General features: G+C 49.2%; 1 protein-coding gene across 1 annotated transcript in view; it reads left to right on the top strand.

The window, feature by feature from the left end:
• LOC125293683 (solute carrier family 26 member 9-like) overlaps positions 1–24287 on the top strand; it is a 45970-nt gene that overhangs the window by 7780 nt on the left and 13903 nt on the right. Inside the window, exons 4-7 of the mRNA XM_048241758.1 lie at positions 5325–5500; positions 8112–8276; positions 8639–8791; positions 19258–19340. Coding sequence (XP_048097715.1) covers positions 5325–5500; positions 8112–8276; positions 8639–8791; positions 19258–19340 — 577 coding nt within the window. The remainder of the gene's footprint in view (positions 1–5324; positions 5501–8111; positions 8277–8638; positions 8792–19257; positions 19341–24287) is intronic.

The following is a 24287-nucleotide window of genomic DNA, read 5'->3' on the forward strand; positions in this document are numbered from 1 at the left end:
CCTGGTACCAGGTCCGGCTGGCGTACAGGTGGCGTGGGTCTGGAGGGAAAGCGCTACAAGTGATGAAGCCTGCCACCCGGAGGGTAAGTAAGCTGGACCGCAATCAGGCGCACAACTCTGCAGCGGCAGTTCGGCCAGGGTCTTCATCAGCGATGCCAGAGAACAACTTCAACTTCCAGGCGGTAGGGGCCGAGAGAGACTGGGCAAAGTTAAGTGGCTGACCTGCAGCTGTATGGCCAGGCGGGAAGGCTGCCTTGATACAGCCAGAGTCTGCAGCAGTGATGGCACTGGAGGCGTGGGTGGGGAACGGCGGCATCACCCAGGCGGCTAAAGAACACCCCATCGCCTGGCGCCCCAGCTCGCTGTCCCATGCGACCCTGGCGGAGGCTTGAGCGGAGTGGAAAACATCTTCCGCACAACAGGTCGAGGCATTGCATCGCCAGACAGCCGATGGAGGAAAGCGAGGAGGAACTGGAAATGCCGGCAGACCACAGCCACCTGGCGCCATGCCAGTGAGGCCGGCCAGCGAGCCGGATGCTGCCGCGATTGTGGCGGGCGGAGACACATCGCATGGTACTGCTGGCCGGCGCACCCCTCATTTCGCGCCCCAGTTACTGAAGAAGGTGGCGCGGCGGGGAGGGGCTATAGATGCCTCTGGCCTGGGCGGCTCGGTCATACCAGAGGACTGTATGTGGACTGCACACTAGGCGGGACTCGTGTCGCTACTTCGATCGCATACTGGCTCCACTATCACAAGCATGCGCCCCGGTCTCTTACCCGACGCTGGTACAGACAGAGACATTTCCAGTTCACCTTGCTTGGGGGCGAGCAGCGTGAGTGTTGCACCACGGCCCAGGGAAAACAGAGCATGAAGTGCAGAAAGCTGGTATGACGAAGAACTCTCAACTCGCTCCACACAAGTCCGCGGGAAGCGGGCTTCGCCAAAGAGTGCACCGTCATCCCAGACTCGCTCCTCCCCACAAGCCCGCTGAAACTCAAGCCTCTGCGAAAACAACAGGTCTCATCCAGGTCCGCTTGCTGAGGCCGCCACTGCTCAGCTCCCAAAGCCCACCAGGGGAGGGCAAAGAAGGCCGGGTTGAGCAAACACCACTCTCCCACTCAGAGGCCCAGTGACCCTCTGTAGAGACAAGGCAAGCCCGTAAAAGCTTCGTGCTACATTAGCTGTGAGGGCTGGAGTGAAAGCCCAGGGCCAGCCAGGTCACGGGAGACTACTAGCGATACACCCGACATCTTAAGCCGCAAGAGATGAGGACTGCACCCGAGCGAGCCTGGTCAACCACGATGTCGACACCGGAAATGCGGTCCATCCGACTTCAGCCTCTTAAACACCGTTAAGCCCAAGCGACAAGCAGCTGAAAGAAAGATCAAGGAAATGGCGGCAGGGTGATCGAGCCAAGCAGTAGTCCTGGGCTGCGCCAGCTTTTCGTCGGGAAGGAGGGGCGGCTCGTGGCGGTTCTGTGTTGACTGAGCACCTCAACCAGGTAACCCGGAAAAGACTACGCTCCCGCGTGGCGCGGTCGCTGGACAGCGTACCCGGCTCCTGGACTTGCGCGAGTGGCTACTGGCGGTTTGGAGCTAGCCCGGGCTTCGTCCGAACCATCGGGCAAGGAGGGCTGTGGGCAGTTCGGGTACTTCCCGGTCGGCCTATGCAGCGGGCCAGCGAACTGGCTGATGGGCGTGTCCTGGCGGGCATTCCCGCGAACATGCTGCGTGGTTTTACCTGGGCCGACATCCTGTGTCGTGCAGCGGACTTCACCAGTGCCATAGGACATCTGGAGAAGGTGTTCAACGCCATCACGAGGTCACGGGGCTCAAACTGCAAAAGTGCCACCTGTTTCGGAGGCAAACCGGGTTCCTGGGCCATGTCGTGGGGGCCACGGGTGGCCACCGACCCAGCGCAAAGGTGGAAGGCGGTGAGGCGTTGGCCTGTTCCACCACGGCCCGGTGATGAGCTCTTGGGCTTCCTGGGCCTGGCGTCATATTACAGGCTTCATTAGGGACTTTGCTACGGTCGCCAGTCCGCTGCATCGATTGGCGCACAAAGGCCAGCTCTTCGGTGGACCACGAGAGTCGCGGCCGGCATTCGGCTCTCGGAGGCTATCACCGAGGAGCCCCGGTGATGCGCCTTCCCTGACCCTCGACTGCGGTTTATCCTGGACACCCGGCGCCAGCGGCGTGGGCGTCGGCGCCCGTCCTCTCACAAGCGGGCGAGCAGAGGCCGAGCAAGTGGTTAGCATATTCAGCGCTCACTGGACGGCGGAGAAAAATTACTGCGTGACCGCGCCAGAACTATTGGCTGTGTGGTGGCAGTCGCGCCGTTTCGAACCTACCTCTCACGGCAAGCGGTTCCTGCTGAAAGCGGACCGCAGCGTTAAGCTCACCTGGCTGCTGAACTTCAAAGAACCAGAAGGCCCCAGCTGGCTGCGGCCTGGTTGGGCTCCAGGACTCTGACATGGAGATTACGACACGGGCGGGTCACCTTCCGACAGCGGGCGCCCTGTCGAAGGCGTCCGTGTGCAGCACCGACCAGTGCAACCTGCCGCGGAGGCCTGGCGGCTCAACGAGCCAGCTCTTTCGACTACAGGCTGCATCACGCTGGCAGAGAGAGAGAGAGAGAGTGTCGCTGTTTTCCGCGCTAGCCAGCGTCATAGCGAGAGGCTCAGCGGCTGCTTCAACAACGCCATTGATTGCTTCGTCAGCAGCCAGCCCGAGACTCAGCTTCATGGCCAGCCATCAAGAGAAACCACGGCTCGCCAGCTTCAACGCCAGCCGAGGAAGTCAGCGGCTTCGCCAGCAGCACCCGAGGTCGTCTGCGCCACCTTCCGCTACATGGACTGGCGTATCCTTTTCGATCCAGAGACCAAAGCGATTTATTCACAGTGGCGGGGAATAGTAGCACGTCAAGGACTGTTGTATAGACACTGGCGAGGCTCGATGGGCAATCCTGACATTTTCCAGTTGCTGGTTCCTGCTGGATTACGAGCCTGTGTACTGGAACATGTGCATGGGGCAGTGGGGCTCATTTGACGTGCAAAAGACTCTTAAAATCGGCTGAGGAGGCCACTTCTATTGGCGGGATGCAGGCTGGGCGTTGAACTGCATGTTCACTGCTGTGGCGCCTGCACAGCGAAGAAGGGCCCGGCCTTCGCCATGCGCGCCGCTGCAGCAATCGCCAGTCGGGGCTCCCATGGAGAGGCGAGGTAGCCCGTCGATGTCATGGGCCCTGCCAGTCACAGAAGCGGAAATAAGCTCGTGCTTTCGTGGCCATGGACTATTTCACTAAGTGGCGGTATGCAGTGCCAGATCAAGGCGCCCAGGCGACAGGGACAGACTGGTCACTGAGATGTTCTGCTGCGGTTTGGGGCACGGAAGAGCTCCACAGCGACCAAAGGGCAGAGCCGAGGCAGGGTGTTTGCTGAGGGTTTGCCAGCGCATGGGCATCGGAGGAAGCGAGCGACACCTCTGCATCCACAAAAGCTGCGGGCTGGTGGAGCGGTTTTTATCCGGACTCTAGCAGTGCAGCTGGCCATATTGGCCGACCGCCGACAAAAGGACTGGGACTTACACTTGCCCTGGTGCTCTGGGCATATCGCACAGTGGTGCAAGAGTCAGCGAAATGCACACGGCAGCTCTGATGTTGGGCGAGAGCTACGATGCGCCAGTGGACTTGTGTTCAGTTAAGCCTCCGAAGCTGAGATTGGAGGTAAGCCAGGGCTGGAATACTACAAGCAGCTCACGAGACTGAAAGGATTACACGAGTTGGCCAGACTTGAGTCAAGGGGACATGGACTAAGTCTCGGGGGCTGTGTAATGATCTGAGCCTAGCTATTGATGACTGTCCCCATAATGCTGTGCAGTGTATGTGTGTGTGTGTGTAATGTTGATGTTGGTTTTAGTATGAGTAGTGCGTTTACCTTGTCATGTATGTGTTAGCTGGTATAGTCTTTCTTTATGTTGTACCTCATGTGTTTACCCGTGTATTGTATGACTACCCTGTTTGTGTATGTATCGTGCTTGTTTAATTGACCTCCCTTGTGTTGCCTGTGTAATGGCGTTAGGTGTTTTTTTCGCGAACCAATAAAAAACCATTCTGAGACAACTCTGCAGTTTGTTACAGTATAATATGATATAGCATTGACGGTCCTAAACCCTCCTAAAACCCATCGCGCTTGTCAAGATTTGGCAGTGACGTCAGCAGCAGCGTTTGATTGATTGATTAGTTCACTTTTTCAACATTATTGGGTCCCTGGAGATGGGACAGGTCAGGACAGGTGTAACTTGAACTGTTTGAATATATTTTCATGATTTGATGTAGCTTACCTAATATTTGAGGCATACTGAAACAATAATAGGCTATTTTATAATAGGTCTACTTGAAATACATTTATTTTTATTTGTATACATTTCATCTTATTCTATAAACCATTCAGATGTAGGCTATGTGGCTTGAATGAATGCAATGTCTATTTGTTTGTTACAAATAAAACTCCAGCAGTTCATAACTAGCCTATTGTAGCTTATTTTAAAATGAAAACATGGATAAATCATCATGAATTTGTATGATTTGGCTATGACTTGACTTGACTTGCTTGACCCAAGCTATGACTTGACTTGACTTGCTTGACTGTCACAAAAAATTACTTGGACTTGTTTGAGACTTGAGGGTTAAGACTTGAGACTTGCTTGTGACTTGAGGGTTAAGACTTGAGACTTGCTTGTGACTTGCACATGTGTGACTTACTCCCACCTCTGCTGCTTAGTTTGTTAGTTAGTTTGTTTGTATATTACGGCTTTATTATTGTGTTAAATGTTCCAAATGTAAAGCACTTTGAGCTGCATTCTGTGTATGAAAGGTGCTATACAAATAGAGCTCATTATTATTAGTAGTAGTAAATATTAAAAAAAGAAAAACTCGTACCGGTCCAATAGCACTGGCCTTCCACAGAGTAGTTTATATCAAAGTTCTGAGTCGTCTCCGTCGCGTCCAGTTGAATGTTCTCGAGCATTACTCAGTGTGCTGTGTAGGAAACCTCAGAGGGCTGAGATGAAGTGTTTACCTTTAACGTTATCATCTCAGGTGCTCTCAAAGAGAGTATGGCAGAGTTGAGCTACTGTCCTTTAACGTTATCATCTCAATCGCTCTCAAAGAGAGTATGGGAGAGTTGAGCTCAACTTTGTGCTGCAGAAGTCTTTGTGAGAAGCAGAATCCCAAAAGGTCTCTGTTTGTCCTGCTGATTTTGTGTTGAGGGTTTCCTCTGGATCGCGTGCTGATAGTGCCCCCCCCCCGCCTGTACTTTCCCCAGGCACGTTTGCTGTACTCAGCATCATGGTGGGCATGGTCTGCCTCAGGCTGGCACCAGAGTCTGATTTCACCCACTTCAACGCCACCCTCAATGCCACTGTGGTGGATGAGGAGCAGATGAACCAGGTGCGGCTGGGCATCTCGGGGACACTGGCCTGCCTGACCGCCCTCATACAGGTACGCACCTGACCGCCATCATACAGGTACCCTCATACAGGTACGCACCTGACCGCCATCATACAGGTACCCTCATACAGGTACACACCTGACCGCCATCATACAGGTACCCTCATACAGGTACGCACCTGACCGCCCTCATACAGGTACGCACCTGACCGCCATCATACAGGTACCATCATACAGGTACGCACCTGACTGCTCTCATACAGATACGCACCTGACCGCCCATATACAGGTACCCTCATACAGGTACACACCTGACCGCTCTCATACAGGTACGCACCTGACCGCCCTCATACAGGTACCCTCATACAGGTACGCACCTGACCGCCCTCATACAGGTACGCACCTGACTGCCATCATACAGGTACCCTCATACAGGTACGCACCTGACCGCCCTCATACAGATACACTCATACAGGTACGCACCTGACCGCCTTCATACAGATACGCACCTGACCGCTCTCATACAAATACGCACCTGACCGCTCTCATACAGATACACACCTGACCGCCCTCATACAGGTACACTCATACAGGTACGCACCTGACCGCCCTCATACAGATACACTCATACAGGTACGCACCTGACCGCCCTCATACAGATACGCACCTGACCGCTCTCATACAGATACGCACCTGACCGCTCTCATACAGATACACACCTGACCGCCCTCATACAGGTACCCTCATACAGGTACGCACCTGACCGCCCCCATACAGGTACGCACCTGACCGCCATCATACAGGTACCCTCATACAGGTACGCACCTGACTGCTCTCATACAGATACGCACCTGACCGCCCATATACAGGTACCCTCATACAGGTACGCACCTGACCGCCCTCATACAGGTACGCACCTGACCGCCCTCATACAGGTACCCTCATACAGGTACGCACCTGACTGCTCTCATACAGGTACACTTATACAGGTACGCACCTGACCGCCCTCATACAGGTACGCACCTGACCGCCATCATACAGGTACCCTCATACAGGTACGCACCTGACCGCTCTCATACAGGTACCCTCATACAGGTACGCACCTGACCGCCCTCATACAGATACACTCATACAGGTACGCACCTGACCGCCTTCATACAGATACACTCATACAGGTACGCACCTGACCGCCTTCATACAGATACGCACCTGACCGCTCTCATACAGATACGCACCTGACCGCTCTCATACAGATACACACCTGACCGCCCTCATACAGGTACACTCATACAGGTACGCACCTGACCGCCCTCATACAGATACACTCATACAGGTACGCACCTGACCGCCTTCATACAGATACGCACCTGACCGCTCTCATACAGATACGCACCTGACCGCTCTCATACAGATACACACCTGACCGCCCACATACAGGTCCACTCATACAGGTACGCACCTGACCGCCATCATACAGGTACGCAGACAAGGAGAACACACTCACGTCGCAACTACTGGGTCAAATCAATAGTTGTGTCTACAGGAGATAGATAGATAGATAGATCATTTTATCTCACTTTGTCACAAGACACATACATCAAACATATGATCACACCAGGGTCATACTCATGCATAGCAGAGGACATTCCTCCCACCCACACATACCCACGCCATGCATCATGGGCACATACCCATGCCATGCATCATGGGCTTGACCTACGCCATGCATCATGGGCACATACGCACGCCATGCATCATGGGCACATACCCACGTCATGCATCATGGGCACATATGCACGCCATGCATCATGGGCACATACCCACGCCATGCATCATGGGCACATACCCACGCCATGCATCATGAGCTTGACCAGGCCAGCAGGACTACTGACCTTCTTATGCACTATGCCATGCCAGAAATAAACTCCAGTCTTTAGACAGAGACGTGATAACAGGCAATCGTTTATTTTCTTTGATGTAGTCTAGGTTTAAAATGAACATCAAGCAATCTAGAATAAGCCCTCAGTGTCATGTCTAGAATAAGCCATAAGTCTCATGTCTAGAATAAGCCATAAATCTCATGTCTAGAATAAGCCCTCTGTGTCATGTCTAGGGCATGTCTAGAATAAGCCCTCAGTGTCATGTCTAGAATAAGCCATAAATCTCATGTCTAGAATAAGCCATATAAATCTCATGTCTAGAATAAGCCATAAGTCTCATGTCTAGAATAAGCCCTCTGTGTCATGTCTAGAATAAGCCCTCAGTGTCATGTCTAGAATAAGCCCTCAGTGTCATGTCTAGAATAAGCCATAAGTCTCATGTCTAGAATGAGCCATAAGCCATAATGACATCTTAGGAAAGTAAACATTTGTTCATGGCTCTAAAAGAATGGAAGGGACAAAGAGAAGAACAAAGTCAGAGTATTTCTGGTATTCATGCTCATAAATGTACATGTTTATGGTTTCATATTATGATGCTTTGGTGATGGACTTTTCACTGTGCAAAAGTAAAATCTCTATTCTTAACAGATGGGACTCTTCACTGTGCCAAAGTAAAATCTCTATTCTTAACAGATGGACTCTTCACTGTGCCAAAGTAAAATTTCTGTTCTTAATAGATGGAACTCTTCTCAGTGCCAAAGTAAAATCTCTGTTCTTAATAGATGGGACTCGGCCTGATGCAGTTTGGTTTTGTGGCCATTTACCTGTCGGAGTCGTTTGTCCGAGGCTTCATGACCGCGGCCGGCCTTCAGATCCTCATATCTGTGCTGAAGTACATCTTCGGCATCCGAGTTCCCCCCTACAGCGGGCCATTAGCGATCATATACGTGAGTCATCTCAAACTAATCATCAGAGTTCCGTCCTATAGCGGGCCGTTAGCAATCATATACAGTATGTGAGTCATCTGAAACTAATCTCATTATCTGGAGTGAGTCTGGTGATGATTGAGGCATTGTTAAAATACCTTTCATTCACATGTTTATTCAGTTTATCTTTACAGTAGCCTCATTAATTACTTACCCATGGTGTTCATCTGATGACTTTAGATTACTCTCTGTTAAGGGCATTTAAGTGTTCCATAGCTCATGTGTTCCGCCCCTTAGCTGCTACACATTCAGCCAGTTCCGCAGGGTGTGATGGACAATGCTGGTTCCGCAGGGTGTGATGGACAATGCTGGTTTTGTTCTAGACTCTGGTGGACATTTTCCGTGGCCTTCCTGACACCAATCTTGCCTCGCTGGTCTTCGCCCTGGTCAGTGCCGTGGTGCTCATCATCTTTAAGGAGTTGGGAGCCCGATACCGCCACAAAATCCCCTTTCCCCTCCCCATAGAGATCATCGTAGTAAGTACCAGAGATGTTCTACTGGATCAGACATAATCATATTTATATAGTGTCATATCTATATTGCCAAGTATGGCATAAGGATCATATCTATATTGCCCAGTAGGCATAAGGATCATATCTATATTGCCCAGTAGGCATAAGGATCATATCTATATCTATATTGGCCAGTATGGCATAAGGATCATATCTATATCTATATTGGCCAGTATGGCATAAGGATCATATATATATATATATATATATATATATATCGTAAGTTATGTCCATAACTATGGATCTATGAGACCGAACGATGACCGTCACCACGGTCTTACTGTGAATGATGCCATCCTGGCACCTGTGACTGACCTCTGGAGGCTGAACCCGCAGCATAAAGCGGTACCGGGTGAGACGCCTCTTCCTCGTGCCTGGAACGCCTCGCATTCATCCGGAGTGACAAGAGATGGTGACGGTCATCGTTCGGTCTCATAGATCCATAGTTATGGATATAACTTACGATCTATATCGACCTCTCTCTGACCGTCACCACGGTCTTACTGTGGATGCCTAGTACCAACAGTGTCACAAGGGGCCCATCTGCTCAGAAGCGGCTCTAAGAACAGTGGAGCCAACAGTACTAGAGGTCACATTAACCCGATAAAACCTGGCAAAGGTACAAGGAGTACTCCAGGACGCGGCAGCACATATATCATTAATAGCAACTCCCTTCAAAGCAGCCCAGGACGTGGCCATGCTGCGTGTGGAGTGAGCCACCAGACCCTCTGGGATTGGAAAACCTTGTCCAGAGTAAGCCTGAGAGATGGTGTCCACCAACCAGTGAGATAGGCGCTGCTTGAACACTGGCTGGCCAGACTGTCGACCTCCATAGCACACAAACATCTGTGTGTGAGTTTGCCTCTGCTGCCTGGTGCGCTCAAGATAAGCCTTCAGAGCCCGAACTGGGCACAGTGAATCAGGAGCCACCTCTGACTGGTCAACCAGCTCAGGATGGAATGCCTCCAGTTAAATAGCCTGGTTAACTGATTGAGGGGTCAACACCTTAGGTAGAAAAAGGGGGTTAGGCCAGAGAGACACGCCCATATCCTCTGGTTTCCACCTCACGCATTCTGCACTCACAGACAAGGCATGCAGTTCGCTCACCCTCTTAGCAGAACGCATGGCTAAGAGAAACACCGTCTTATGAGTCAGATATTTCAGCTCCGACCGCTCCAAAGGTTCATACGGAGCCACAGTCAAAGATCTCAACACTAGGGGGAGGTCCCAAGATGGGCGCTTAGCACCCTTTAAAAATTGGGACACCATTGGGAGTTTCCCAACAGAAAGACCGTCTACTGGTACATGAAATGCAGATATAGCTGCCGTGTAGACCCTCAAAGTGTTGGCTGCCCTCCCAGCATCCAAGAGAGACTGGAGAAAGAGGAGCACTAGTGCCACTTGACAGGTTTTGGGGTCTTGCCCCTGACCTTGACACCATCCAGAGAAAAAACTCAATTTCTGCTGATAGTTCATACGGGTGGAGGGTGCCCTGGCATTACCAATGGTCTCCAAGACCGCCTCATTCAATTCCAAAGGCAAGGACTGAGGAGCGGCCAGGCCCAGAGTTGTAGAACTGCCAGCCTGGGATGCCAAATCTGGCCCCCCACCTGCGACAAAAGGTCTGCTCTGAGTGGCAGAGGCCAAGGCTGGCCCTTCACAAGACGAAGTAGAGCTGGGAACCAATGTCTCGCGGGCCAATGTGGGGCCACCAACAGGACTCTGTAATGTCCCCAAGAAATTCTGCTCGGTACATGCGGGATCAAGGGCAGCGGGGGAAAAGCGTATAGCAATCCGTCCGGCCACTCGTGAGACAACAATCCAGCCCAAGCGGGCCGACCGGATGCCTGAGGGAATACCACATCTGGCAATGGGTCGTTTCCCCTGATGCAAATAGATCCGCCTGGGCTAGACCAAAGCGTGCCCACAAACTTTCCACCACCTCTGTGTGGAGCCTCCACTCTCCCGGGGGAGGTCCAGACCGGGACAGGTCCGGACCGGGATGGGAGATCTGCTGCCTGGTTCTGGACCCCAGGAATGTAAATTGCCTTCAGAGAGGCCAGATGCAGGAATGCCCAACAAAGTTTCTGCACTACCTTGAGACATCCCTGAGACCTCGTGCCCCCTTGGTGATTTATGTAGTAAACAGCAGCAGAGCTGTCTGTTCGCACAAGGACATGTTTCCCCCGAATGTAGGGAAGGAGAGCTCTGAGGGCAAAAAGGAAAAAAGGAAAAAGGAAAAAAAGAACAAAAAGATGGTGGCGCGTACACACGCAGCGACCTCTCTCTGTCCCAACCGTACGGTGTTTTGTTCGTTTAAAAAGTGTTTGTCCCAAAGTTTTACGTGTTAAGCCTTGTCTTACTACGCCGTTACTACAAGTACAGCAGGCAGTTTTAATTGACATCTGTAAAAGCAAGTTTTGCAGCGTTCTGGACTTTGCAACAGAGACGCTAAAGGAACTCGGACTACTCCGGCCTGCAACAACACCGGACTCGGATGCTACTCCTCCCGGAAAGAAAGCGCCGGAAGCGGTGTGCGAGGAAGCAGAAGAGGGGCAAGCTGAGGCGTCCGGGCCAGGCTAGCGGCCAGCCCAACTCGCCCAGCCATACCATCCATTCTCCTGGCAAATGTACGATCACTGGACAACTAAATGGATCACATACGACTGCTGAGATCAACGAACCGACAGTAAGTAACTGCTGTGTGCTCGCCTTCACTGAGACTTGGTTAAATGACAACATTCCGGACTCTGCTGTACAACTGGAGCAGCTAGCATGCTATCGAGCAGACAGGGCCATTGTAAAGGAGGTAAATCACGAGGAGGAGGAATCTGTGTTTACATCCGTGGCCGAATGGTGCCGGACACTGTAGTAGTATGCAAACACTGCTCACCACTGGCAGAGTTTATGATCATAAAGTGCCGTCCTTTTTACCTGCCAAGGGAAATTACTGCGATTCTGCTAGTCGCAGTATACATCCCGCCTACCAACAACAACAGCGATAAGAACGCGGCTCTTAGTGAACTGTACCAGGCTGTCAGTGAACAACAGGCGGCACACCCAGACGGTTTCACCATCTTCACTGGAGATTTTAACCATGCTGATCTAAAACTGTACTTCCAAAGCTACACCAGCATGTTGATTTTCCAACAAGAGGAGATAACATCCTGGACCTGGTCTACACTACACACAAAGGAGCATACAAAGCCACCCCCCTCCCCCACATTGGACTTTCAGACCATATCACTGTTATGCTAATGCCCGCATACAGACAAAGGGTAAAAGAACAAACCGGTTTAGTAAGCAGGTAAAAGTGTGGCCTGAGGGAGCCTCCGATGCTCTTCAAGACTGCTTTGACACAACAGACTGGGAAATGTTTAAGCAGGCAGCCACTTACAACAACCGACAGACATAGAGGAGTATACAGACACTGTAACCTCTTACATCACCAAGTGCATCGATGATGTGACCCACACAAAAGACATCATCACTCGGGCTAACTGGAAGCCATGGCTGACAGGGGATGTCCTCAGGCTGCTGAGGGCCAGAGACAAAGCCTACAGAGCTGGGGATGAAGCTGGCATGAAAACAGCGAGAGCCAACCTGTCCCGGTGGCATCAAGGAAGCAAAAAGGAATACACTCACAAGATAACCACCCACTTCAAAGACAGCAGGAACTCACAAAGCCTATGGCAGGGCATTCAGGCCCTCACGGACTACAAGCCCGCCACAGAGCTGTGAGAGCAACATCCCTCTGCTCAACAACCTGAACCGCTTCTTTGCTCGCTTTGAAGCACAAAACAGCACCTGCCCACAGAAGACCCATCCCCCTCTACATGAGCAGCCCCTGTGCCTCTCTGCCGACAGCGTGAAGAGGACACTTGCTGCTATCAACACCAGAAGGGCAACAGGTCCAGACAACATCCCAGGTCGTGCGCTGAAGGACTGCGCGGGGGGAGCTTAAGGATGTCTTCACAGACATCTTTAACACTTCCCTGAAGCAAGCCATCGTCCCATCATGTTTCAAAGCTGCCACCATCATACCTGTGCCGAAGAAAACTGCTCCATCCTGCTTCAATGACTACCGCCCTGTGGCACTGACACCCATCATCATGAAGTGCTTTTGAGCGGCTTGTCATGTCACATATCAAAGCCATTCTCCCCACCCTGGACCCCTTCCAGTTTGCATACCGAGCCAAGCGGTCTACAGAGGATGCAATCTGCTCTGCCTCCACCCAGCCCTCACCCACCTGGAAAAAAAGAGACTCATATGTGAGATTGCTGTTTATAGACTTCAGTTCTGCATTCAACACCATAATACCACAACAACTCATCTGCAAACTCGACAAACTGGGACTCAGTACCTACCTCTGCAACTGGCTACTGGACTTCCTCTGTCAGAGGCCCCAAGTAGTAAGTGTTGGCAACAATACCTCAAGCAGCATCACACTGAGCACAGGGGCCCCCCCAAGGCCGCGTGCTCAGTCCGCTGCTCTTCACCCTGCTGGCGATGACTGCACTGCAACCTACAGCAACAATCACATAGTGAAATTTGCTGACGACACAACTCTGGTGGGTCTCATCACCAAGGGCGACGAGACTCAATACAGGTTGGAGGTCGACCATCTGACCACGTGGTGCAGGGACAACAACCTCCTGCTGAACGTCAGCAAGACCAAAGAGATTGTTGTTGACTTCCGGAGAGGTCACACCCAACACCTGCCACTGACCATCGACGGTGCTGTGGTGGAGAGAGCAAGCAGCACCAAATTCCTGGGGGGTGCACATCAGTGAAGACCTCTCCTGGACCACCAACACTGCATCACTGGCGAAGAGAGCTCAGCGCCGCCTGTACTTCCTGCGGAAACTCAGGCGAGCAAGTGCTCCACCAGCCATCATGACCACATTCTACCAAGGCACCATTGAGAGCATCCTCTCCAGCTGTATCATGTGTGTGGGCGGAAGCTGCACTGAATACAACAGGAAAGCCCTGCAGCGCATAGTGAACACAGCTGGAAGGATCATTGGTGCTTCACTCCCCTCCCTGAAGGACATTTACACCACCCCGCTCACAATCTGTTTGATCTACTGCCCTCTGGGAAGAGGTACAGAAGCCTGCGCTCCCGCACTACCAGACTCACCAACAGCTTCATACACCAAGCTGTAAGGATGCTGAACTCTCCCCTCCTCTCCCCTCCACCCTCAGCTACATAACATCCTGGACATTGGACCCACAATGGCGCCTGCACTACTCCACTTGCACACTTGAACACTTGCACACTTGTACACTTTACAACTTGGTGTTGTTGTCCTGAAAACACAACACTTCTGCTGCTCTTACATAACTTGCACCACTATGCCACTTTCTTTATTACTCAGGTCAAACAGAACTACCCAAGCCTCTTTATTGGCCTGACTTTGCACTAGTTTTTTATTGACTGTCTATGCACAATTTCAACAAAAATTTGCTGCTCTTATTTTTTCATTATTATATGTGCCCTCTTATTTACTTATTTACTTACTTTTTTGTTTACTTGAATGTTATGTTTGTCTGTGGACTTAAAATTGGTAAAATATGTCTTGTCTTCACCGTGGGATACTGAGAAACGTAATTTCGATCTCTTTGTATGTCTGGAACATGTGAAGAAATTGACAATAAAGCTGACTTTGACTTTGACTTTGACTTTGACTTTATCGCCCTGAGTTCCAAGACGTTGATATGTGTGGTGTCCCAGGGAGGATCCCACAGACCCTGGACCATGCGTCCCTCCCAGACTGCTCCTCAGCCAGTCAGGGAGGCATCTGTGGACACCAGTGTCCGTCTGGAGAGTATGCTGCCCAGGGGTACTCCCTGTGCAAGCCATCTGCTGTCCCGCCAAGGGAGCAAGGCCCGCGAACATGTCTGTGTCACCCTGAGTTTCACATGTCTGTCCCTCCGTGGGTGGAGTTTGAAGGAGTTCACCCACCGTTGTAGGGGTCGGGCCCTGAGGAGGCCCAATGGCACTACCATCACTGCCGCAGAGATCAGCCCCAGTAACCTCTGGAGGTGAAGCAATTTCACATGCTTGCCCCGGTGAAAAGTGCCAAGGGCTGCCAGAATCTTGGCTACTCTGTGAGGGGTAAGAGATGCCCTCATTGTGAGCGAGTTCAGGTGGAGCCCTAGAAAGGTGGTTTCCTGTCTTGGTTACACTTGGTCAAGTTGACCTTGAAGCCAAGAGACTGAATGTGAGACAGCCCAGTTTCCGTATCCAGTACGACTTGCTCGCGAGATGGAGCACAGAGCAGCCAGTCGTCTAGATAGGGCATGATCTTTATCCCCCTTCTTTGGAGTGGCGCCAAGGTGGCTGCGACCACCCTGGTAAATACCCTTGGGTTGGGAGAGTAGCTGAACGGAAGGACTTTGAACTCCCGATCTAGGCTTGGCCTTGAAAGGCAAACCGCAGGAACTTCCAATTGTCACATGGAAGTATGCATCCTTCAAGTCTATGGTGGTGAACCACTCGCCCTATTCGACGGACTCGAGGATGTGCCTTGTGTGCAGCATCTTGAAGGGTAAAACCTTGATGTAAGTATTGAGGCGACACAGGTCTAAAATGGGGCGCAGCCCACCGTCCTTCTTGGGGACGAGGAAATATGCTGAATAAAAGCCAGCCTGCTGTTCACTGGTACTTACTTTGGCAATGGCGTCCTTTTGGAGCAATGTTGCAATTTCCTTTGCCAAGGTATTTGCTTGGAGTGGGTCCTTCATTTTGGTCACACGGACCACAGAAAAGGGTGGGGGTCGCTGCCGGAACTGGAGCCGGTAACCCCTTGCCACAGTTTCCAGTACCCAGAGGTCCGAAGTCTCTCTCTCCCAGCTATCCAGGCATAGCTGGGAGTGCATCTCGGCAGCTGTACCACAAATGCTATGCATGGCCCCCTTGGGTCCTTGGACCCTTGGGGGGAGGCCTAGCCTGAGCAGCTCTAGTTGCTGTTCACGGCTGGAAGTGCTGCTGTCTCCTTGCAGCGGTCAAAGCCCTGGGTGTTATGTTGCACATTACCCTTCCAGGGCTCCCGAGGGACCCTGAAAGCAGGATATGAGCGTTGTCGGCTAGCTGTTCTAACCTCAGGGCGCCGAAACGTCCTCTGGACAGTCTCACGAGTGCACAGTGAGTGCTGAGCCTTATCCAGCAAGCTTTGCGAGCTAGGGTGGAATACACTAGCAGGCTCCACGGGCATATTAGTGAGTTCCCTTTTGATGTTCTCAGGGAGGGATGTCTGGGCCAACCAGATCTGCCTGCGAGTCAGAATAGCCGAGGACATAGCTGCCCTATGTCTCGGGTCAACTGGGCATGAGTGGACAAGGCCGCATCAACCAGATCTCTGGTATCCTGGTCACATGCACTAACAGTCTTTCTAATAGCCGCTAAAAGGACTGCTAGGGCATTGCCTGAGCGGGCAGCATGCACAGCAGCATTATAGGTCCTACAAGTCAGGCGATCAGTCTTGTCACACTCCCTGCTAGGGCAGTGGGGATCAGCGGTAACCCTGCTAGGGCAGTGGGGATCAGCGGTAACCCTGGTTGGTCCCTGCTAGGGCGTGCCTGCCTGGTTGGTCCAAGGGGGGTCAAGACTGCCATTTCCCTCTCCACCGGTGGCATGTCCCCTAAACGTGTATCAGGCGGATAAAAGGCCTTGGCCAGCCTCCTACACCCAGAATTAAATTGAGGGGATCTGCTAGGAGTACCCCAGGCCCTCCTCAGCATCTGGCAGTAGTCTGCTGCTGCAGGGAGAGAGGTTGAGGGACGTGGCTGGGTGACGCCAGCCCAAACACCCTCAGTGAGGCCAGGGTCTTCTATTGGTATTGAGAGGCCCACAATCTTGGCTGCAGATAGGACCCTGGATACCAGGTCACAAGGAGCCTCTGTGCCCTCGTCAACCGATGCTGAACCCTCTGGACGGGAGGAGGCCACGGTATGCAACTCGTCGCTGTCCTGCTGGTCTGGCTCATCCTCCAAGAGAGAGCCCTGTGCATAAAGCGAGATAATATCCGGGTCTACAGACTGTGGCTGCTGGTAAGATGGAAGATGCTCAGGGGAGGTTGCCGCTGAGCGGTCTGACTCTACTGGAGCTGTACTGGTAGGCAAATTGGAAAGAATGCCCGACAGACCACGAATGGCTGACAAGAGCTGAACCTGTACATTCTAAACCCCCGACAAATCTCTAGGGGCAGAGGCAAGGCTATGTGTAGGGGAATATAGCTCACCTGATGCCCTCCTTTTCTCACGTTTGTGAGAGGACTTCCGCTTTCGCTTCAGGGACTGACCCTCAGCGCTGGGTGCCTGCTCCTGTCCACAGGCGGGGAGGGATTGTGCCCCTGGCTGTGCAATGTCACGTAAACCAGCCCTGCGGGCTCTCTCCTCCAGTGGCAGGTCAACTGCTGCTGGGCATGGATCCTCCACGTCTTGGAGGAGATGTGCTTTGCCCAGACACAAGGGACACTCACGGTGGCCACCAAGCCTATCCCACAATAACAGCAAGCGTGGGAGGCCATACTAGTCGCAATATGGAAAATACTAAAGAGGGGAAAACTTACCTCTCTCACCACAGCCGCAAAGGGGAAAGTGAACACCCCTCTACTGCACACAGTAGCTAAGGGGAGAAGTGACCCAACTTACCACGAACAGCAGCTAAGGGCCAAACAACGTAGCACAATGGTAACAGTGGCTAACAGAGACAGATGTATAACCCGGACAATGTTATCCAACCAGCGGCTAAGGACACACTATAAACCCACCTGCTGCGAACAGCGGCTTAGGGGCGAACAACCCAGCCTACTGGGAACAGTGGCGAAGGGATGCTATGCAGCTTATTATTTGGCTTTATTTTAAACAATCACTCTAATTGGAGTGGGGGTAAACAATTGTATAATAATTGTGTGGTAGGCTATATAACACAGGCTAAAGCAGTAAAAATTCTGCTAATTAGATAATAGAAACACAAAAACTGTTCATACAGTGTTTCATAAATATTAACAAAACTGCCCACTTCTGGGCTACAAAAATTCACAAGCCTAACTTTGCTCCAAAGACAGGAGTAGGCTGTAATTCAAAAAATTATTTAACAGTACACCATCAGCACTGCCCCTTTAACTCATTGAGTGCCTTCCTTCCCATGCGTTGAGTGCCAAAAATGTAATATTACGTTTTTAGCTTTTTTTTTTAATTACGAAACTAGACACTCTAACACACCTAATATGTGATTCTGGGAACTCTGTGATGAATGGAAATTAAATATATGACGATCGAAAACTCATGAAAACGCACAATCTGGACATTTTATCTGGACATTTTATCATAACTCGGTTGCCGCTTTGGTCGAATCAGTGACGATGCACGCCAGGTCAAAACCAGGCCATTTTCGTGGGTCTATCACTAGGTGGCAGTCTCGCCAGGTCTCGCTGATCACTTCCCGGAAAGTTTACAGGCAACACTTCATATTTCATGAAAGACATTACATCTCCATTTCTAGAAAAAAAACGATTTTGATGAAAACTAGCCACTGTTTAGTTTGGGATTTCTCAGAGGCGTGTAGAAATACACGGTTTGCACCAACTGAGAGCTTAAAGTCTCACCTTTTAAACGAGCCATTGTATGTGTTCATAGCTATAACACAGAATATGCTGTGGCTGTACAAAAACAATGGTCTAGATTGCTGGCACTCTAGGACAAAGCTTCTGAAAACAGCTTGGCATTCAATGAGTTAAGGGAAACTTAATTTCCCAACCCTACACGCGAACATGAGGGGGAAAACAAGACAACCCGATAAAGGCTATTTTGAAGTGTTCAACGTAACTTTAACTTGCACCTGTAGTCACATAGGCAGTAAAAGTTAGCACAACTGAAACGCGATGCAGCATAAGCTATTTGCTAATACAACAAAGGGGGGTCTTTCCTCAGGGGCTCAAGGCGCCTGCACAACAACGTGATGGATTAGAACCCACAACTTTTTGAACTTACCGGTCTCAGAATTGAGGCGAGGAAGGAAAAGAGGAAGAGGCGTCTCACTAGCGCTTTGTGCTGCGGGTTCAGCCTCCAGAGGTCAGTCACAGGTGCCAGGATGGCATCATTCACAGTAAGACCGTGGTGACGGTCAGAGAGAGGTCGATCTATATTGGCCAGTATGGCATAAGGATCATATCTATGTATGGATCCTGCCATACTGCCATATCTATATATGGATCCTTATGCCATGGCATAAGGATCATATCTATATTGCCCAGTATGGCATAAGGATGAGCTGCTTATTGATAATGTTTTCTGGCAAAAAAAAAGAATCAGGAATGAAAGTATGAAAAAAAGAATGATTCTACTTTATTAGATGAGAGTTGAGCTGTGATGGAACAACAGCGCCCTCTCTTGGAATGTGTTGTAAGTGTTGACGTTCCTTTAGGTGGTCGTGGCCACTGCTGTCTCTGGTCCTCTGGGTCTCCCGAAGATCTACCACATGGACGTAGTGGGGGAGATTCCTCTCGGGTAAGGCATCCTCTCGGGTAAGGCATCCTCTGGATGGTCAAATGCATTGCCACAGTGTTCGGCCGCTAGTAGAGTGTGACGCTGCGTTTAGGCCAAAGGATTTCCGCATATCAGATATACTCAGGAGAGGTGTTCAATTCCCTGTGCTAGACATCAGCAACAAAATCACCAAATCAAAAGAGCACAGACACCATCAACAGAGCAGCCCTCGTGAGCACAGACACCATCAACAGAGCAGCTCTCGTGAGCACAGACATCATCAACAGAGCAGCTCTCGTGAGCACAGACATCATCAACAGAGCAACAGGCCCAGTATGCTGAAGCGTGATGGTCTCCACCCAAACCAACATGGAGCCAGGCTACTCTCTGACAACATAGCGTCCACACTGAGGCATTGACATTCTGTAGAAAATATTACAGATTCACGCCCCCCAGGTATTGATTCGAATGGCATAATACATGTGGATGGGTCTGAGAATGTTTTCTGCAGGGTAACATACAATACTACTACCATAGATCAAGCTGCGTCATGCAATAGCATGACTTATGCTTATAGTTCTATTCCAACGTTGATTTCTACCCAACGTATAGTAAAAAGAAAAGACAAATTTAAAACTAGAAACCTAACAAATATTCTTTCCATACCTCAGCATATTCCTCAAAAGCCAGAGGCATTTTCAGCTAACATGGGTTTACTAAATATAGGTGCACTTACTACCAAAACCTTTGCAATCAATGATTTTATTAGTGAAAAAAATTGGATTTTCTGTTTCTTGTTGAAACCTGGTTGACTTCAGACAGCAAAGCTGTTCTTGTTGAGACTTGTCCCCAAATTATAATTTCTTCCACTCAATTAGACAAGGCAAACGAGGTGGTGGAATTGCCTCCATTCTCTCAAACAAATATAGTTGCACTAGAGTCAACTTTGGCAAATTAAGCTTCCTTTGAGTATATTGCCCTCACTCTGAAGGCTGACCCAGCTGTACTTCTATTAACCTTATACCGCCCTCCTAAACTATGGACTGGCTTTCTCGACCAGTTTTCTGAACTTATGTCGCTCATCATCACTAGCTATGATCGGATAATTGTAAATGGCGACTTCAATATTCATGTCAATAAGACAACTGATGCTAAAGCCAGTAAGTTCCTTAATGTGTTGGACAGTTTAGAGCTAAAGCAGCATGTTACAGGACCCACCCACAACCTTGGCAACACCCTCGATCTAGTCATTTTAGAGGGATAGAAGTCACAGACTTATCAGTAAATGATATAAATATGTCTGATCATCATTGTGTATCTTTTAATATAGTACTACATACTCCAAAAATTCATCCCGAAATTGCAATCAAATCGCGACTTTGGACATTAGAGCAGAACAGCAGTTCATGGCTCTTATAGACTCCATAAATTTAGATATTTTACATCATCCCATTGATCAAATGGTAGAGGCTCTAAATCGTGAATTAGGGCTTCTGCTTGACAGAGTGGCACCCTTAAAGACTAAAAAAAGGCCCTGTAGCAAACTGACACCTTGATGAACGAAAATATCCATGATCTAAAAAAAGATCATGTAGAAAAGCTGAGAGAACATGGAGAAAAACTAAGTTACAGGTTCACCGTACATTCTAAAAAAGAAAAAATAGCAAATTATAATAGAGCTATTCGAATGAGAGGAGGAACCACTTCTCTAAGGTAATTGCTGAAAACAGTGGAAACTCTAGGGTGTTGTTCTCTACCATTGATAGGCTATTGCATCAAACACCTTTCGATACACTCAGTCAGGCATCCTTTCTAAGATGCTAAGAATTTGCAGACTTCTTCAAAAACAAAGTCATTTCTATAAGGGAGGCTATTGGTAACACAAGTAATATGTTTGATAGTACACCCAAAAACAGCCCCCAAAATTAAGGTCCTTTAGCACTATTACTCAATCTGAGCTTGGTAAAATTATAACTCAAACCGGCTCCTCAACATGTGTTTTAGATCCAATCCCTACTACATTCCTCAAAAAGTATATGATAGCTTAGCTCCCTTTTTTTTCTCAAGGTAATAAATACCTCATTAGAAACAGGTATATTTCCAACTGCTTTTAAAACCGCTGTTGTGAAACCTTTACTTAAAAAAGTCAAATCTTGACCATACCAATCTGAGCAACTACAGGCCTATATCAAATCTATCGCTTTTTTGAGCAAAGTACTTGAAAAAGTTGTTTGTAATCAGTTAAATACCTTCCTCAACTAAAAAACAGTATCCTTTGAAAAAATTCCAATCAGGTTTTAGATCAAATCACAGCACAGAAACGGCTCTAGTAAAAATAGTCAATGATCTCAGACTAGCTACTGACTCAATCAAAGTCTCAATCCTTATTCTTCTGGATTTGAGTGCGGCATTTGATACCATTGATCATAGCATCCTAATTCACCGCCTTGCGAAGTGGGTGGGTCTCTCTGATAATGCTCTAAACTGGTTTCAAACCTACATTACTGGCAGAGATTTTTATATCAGTCTAGGAGATCATGTATCTGAAAACATGACTTGCCTTTTGGTGTGGCCCAGGGAGCTGCCTTGGTCCCCTGCTATTTTCTCTATATATGCTTCCATTGGGAAACGTCATAAGTCAGCACAATGTAAACTTCCACAGCTACGCAGATGATACCCAATTGTATATTTCTGTGGAGCCAACTAACCCAGATGGCCTTTGCTCCCTCACTGCATGCCTAACCTCCATTAATCAGTGGATGAGCAAAAACTTTTTGAAACTAAATGATGACAAAACAGAGGAACTTCTGGTTGGACCAAAACTAAAGCGAGATATTATTCTTAGTAATCTGGGGAACTTGGCACACCAGGTCAAATCAAAAGTAACAAGCCTCGGTGTCATCTTAGATGCAGAGTTAAGTTTTAAGCCCCAAATCAGTAACGTTACTCAGACAGCCTATTTCCACTTGAGAAACATTGCCAAAGTGCGGCCCTTTTTAACTCAACAAGATGCAGAAAAACTAATTCACGCCTTTATCACTAGCAGGTTAGACTACTGCAATACACTTTTCACTGGTCTTCCCAAAAAACATCTAAAGAAATTGGCACTCATACAGAACTCTGCGGCTAGACTTTTAACTAAGACTAAGAAGAGAGAACACATCACCCCTGTGTTGGCTGAACTGCACTGGCTCCCTATTTCCTATAGAATTGATTTTAAGGTTATGTTAATTACTTACAAAGCTCTGAATGGCATAGCACCTTCATATATCTCTGAGCTTTTAATATCTTATCAACCACAAAGGAAACTTAGATCATCCAATTCTAATCTTTTAATCGTATCCAAAGTGCTCCACAAACAAAGTGGAGAAGCTAAGTGCTTTATCCATTATGCCCCAAACTATGGAACACCCTGCCTCTGTACATCAAGCAGGTGAGTTCAGTAAATATTTTTTAAAAAGATCTGAAAACATACCTGTACAAGAAAGCTTTTAGTTAACTCATCTTATCCTGTAGACTACATTTTCAGATTATTCTACATCTGCTACTATTGAGGGCTTAGCCAGCCAGAAGCAGATGGGCTCCCCTATTAAGTCAGGTTCTGCTCAAGGTTTCTTCCTGGAATATGGGAGTTTTTCCTTGCCACAGTTGCCATATGGCGTGCTTGTGGGGGGTAAGAGGGTTAAGGCTGCCAGTCTTATGACGTCATTTTCTATATTTTTGATATGTTGCTGAGTAGATCATAAACAGCAAAGAAAAGTGATTGATAATGACTGACTGACTATTATTGTGTTACATGCTTCACATGTAAAGCACTTTGAGCTGCATTCTGTGTATGAAAGGTGCTATACAAATAAAGCTTATTATTATTATTATTATTATTATTATTATTATTATCAACAGAGCAGCTCTCGTGAGCACAGACATCATCAACAGAGCAGCTCTCGTGAGCACAGACACCATCAACAGAGCAGCTCTCGTGAGCACAGACATCATCAACAGAGCAGCTCTCGTGAGCACAGACACCATCAACAGAGCAGCCCTATCAACAGAGCAGCCCTTGTTAGCACAGACATCATCAACAGAGCAGCCCTCGTGAGCACAGACACCATCAACAGAGCAGCCCTCGTGAGCACAGACACCATCAACAGAGCAGCCCTTGTGAGCACAGACATCATCAACAGAGCAGCCCTCGTGAGCACAGACACCATCAACAGAGCAGCCCTATCAACAGAGCAGCCCTTGTTAGCACAGACATCATCAACAGAGCAGCCCTCGTGGAGCACAGACACCATCAACAGAGCAGCCCTCGGAGCACAGACACCATCAACAGAGCAGCCCTTGTGAGCACAGACATCATCAACAGAGCAGCCCTCGTGAGCACAGACATCATCAACAGAGCAGCCCTCGTGAGCACAGACATCATCAACAGAGCAGCCCTCGTGAGCACAGACACCATCAACAGAGCAGCCCTTGTGAGCACGTCACTGGGGTTATCAAGCAAGGTTCTGTCATCTGTGTTACGTCGAATTAGTACTACGACATCTCAATAGTAGTGTCTGGTGTACCATAGTTTTGAAGCTGTGAGAGAAAGTGCAGATTTATCATTTCTGATTGTTCACTGAAATGTGAAATCTCCAACTGATTTTGTAGGTTCCTTGTGCCAATGTTACTCGCTCGTTTTGTAGGTTGCCTGTGCCAATGTTACCCACTCGTTTTGGTTTCCTATGCCCATGTTACTGCTCGTTTTGGTTCCCTGTGCCCATGTTACCTGCTCGTTTTGTAGGTTCCCTGTGCCCATGTTGCTGCTCGTTTTGTAGGTTTCCTGTGCCCATGTTACTGCTCGTTTTGTAGGTTTCCTGTGCCCATGTTACTGCTCGTTTTGTAGTTCCCTGTGCCCATGTTACTGCTCGTTTGTAGTGCCCCAGCCCATGTTACTGCTCGTTTTGGTTCCCAGCCCATGTTACT

The sequence above is a fragment of the Alosa alosa genome, chromosome 4, assembly GCF_017589495.1.
Source record: "Alosa alosa isolate M-15738 ecotype Scorff River chromosome 4, AALO_Geno_1.1, whole genome shotgun sequence".
Taxonomy (NCBI): Eukaryota; Metazoa; Chordata; class Actinopteri; order Clupeiformes; family Clupeidae; genus Alosa; species Alosa alosa.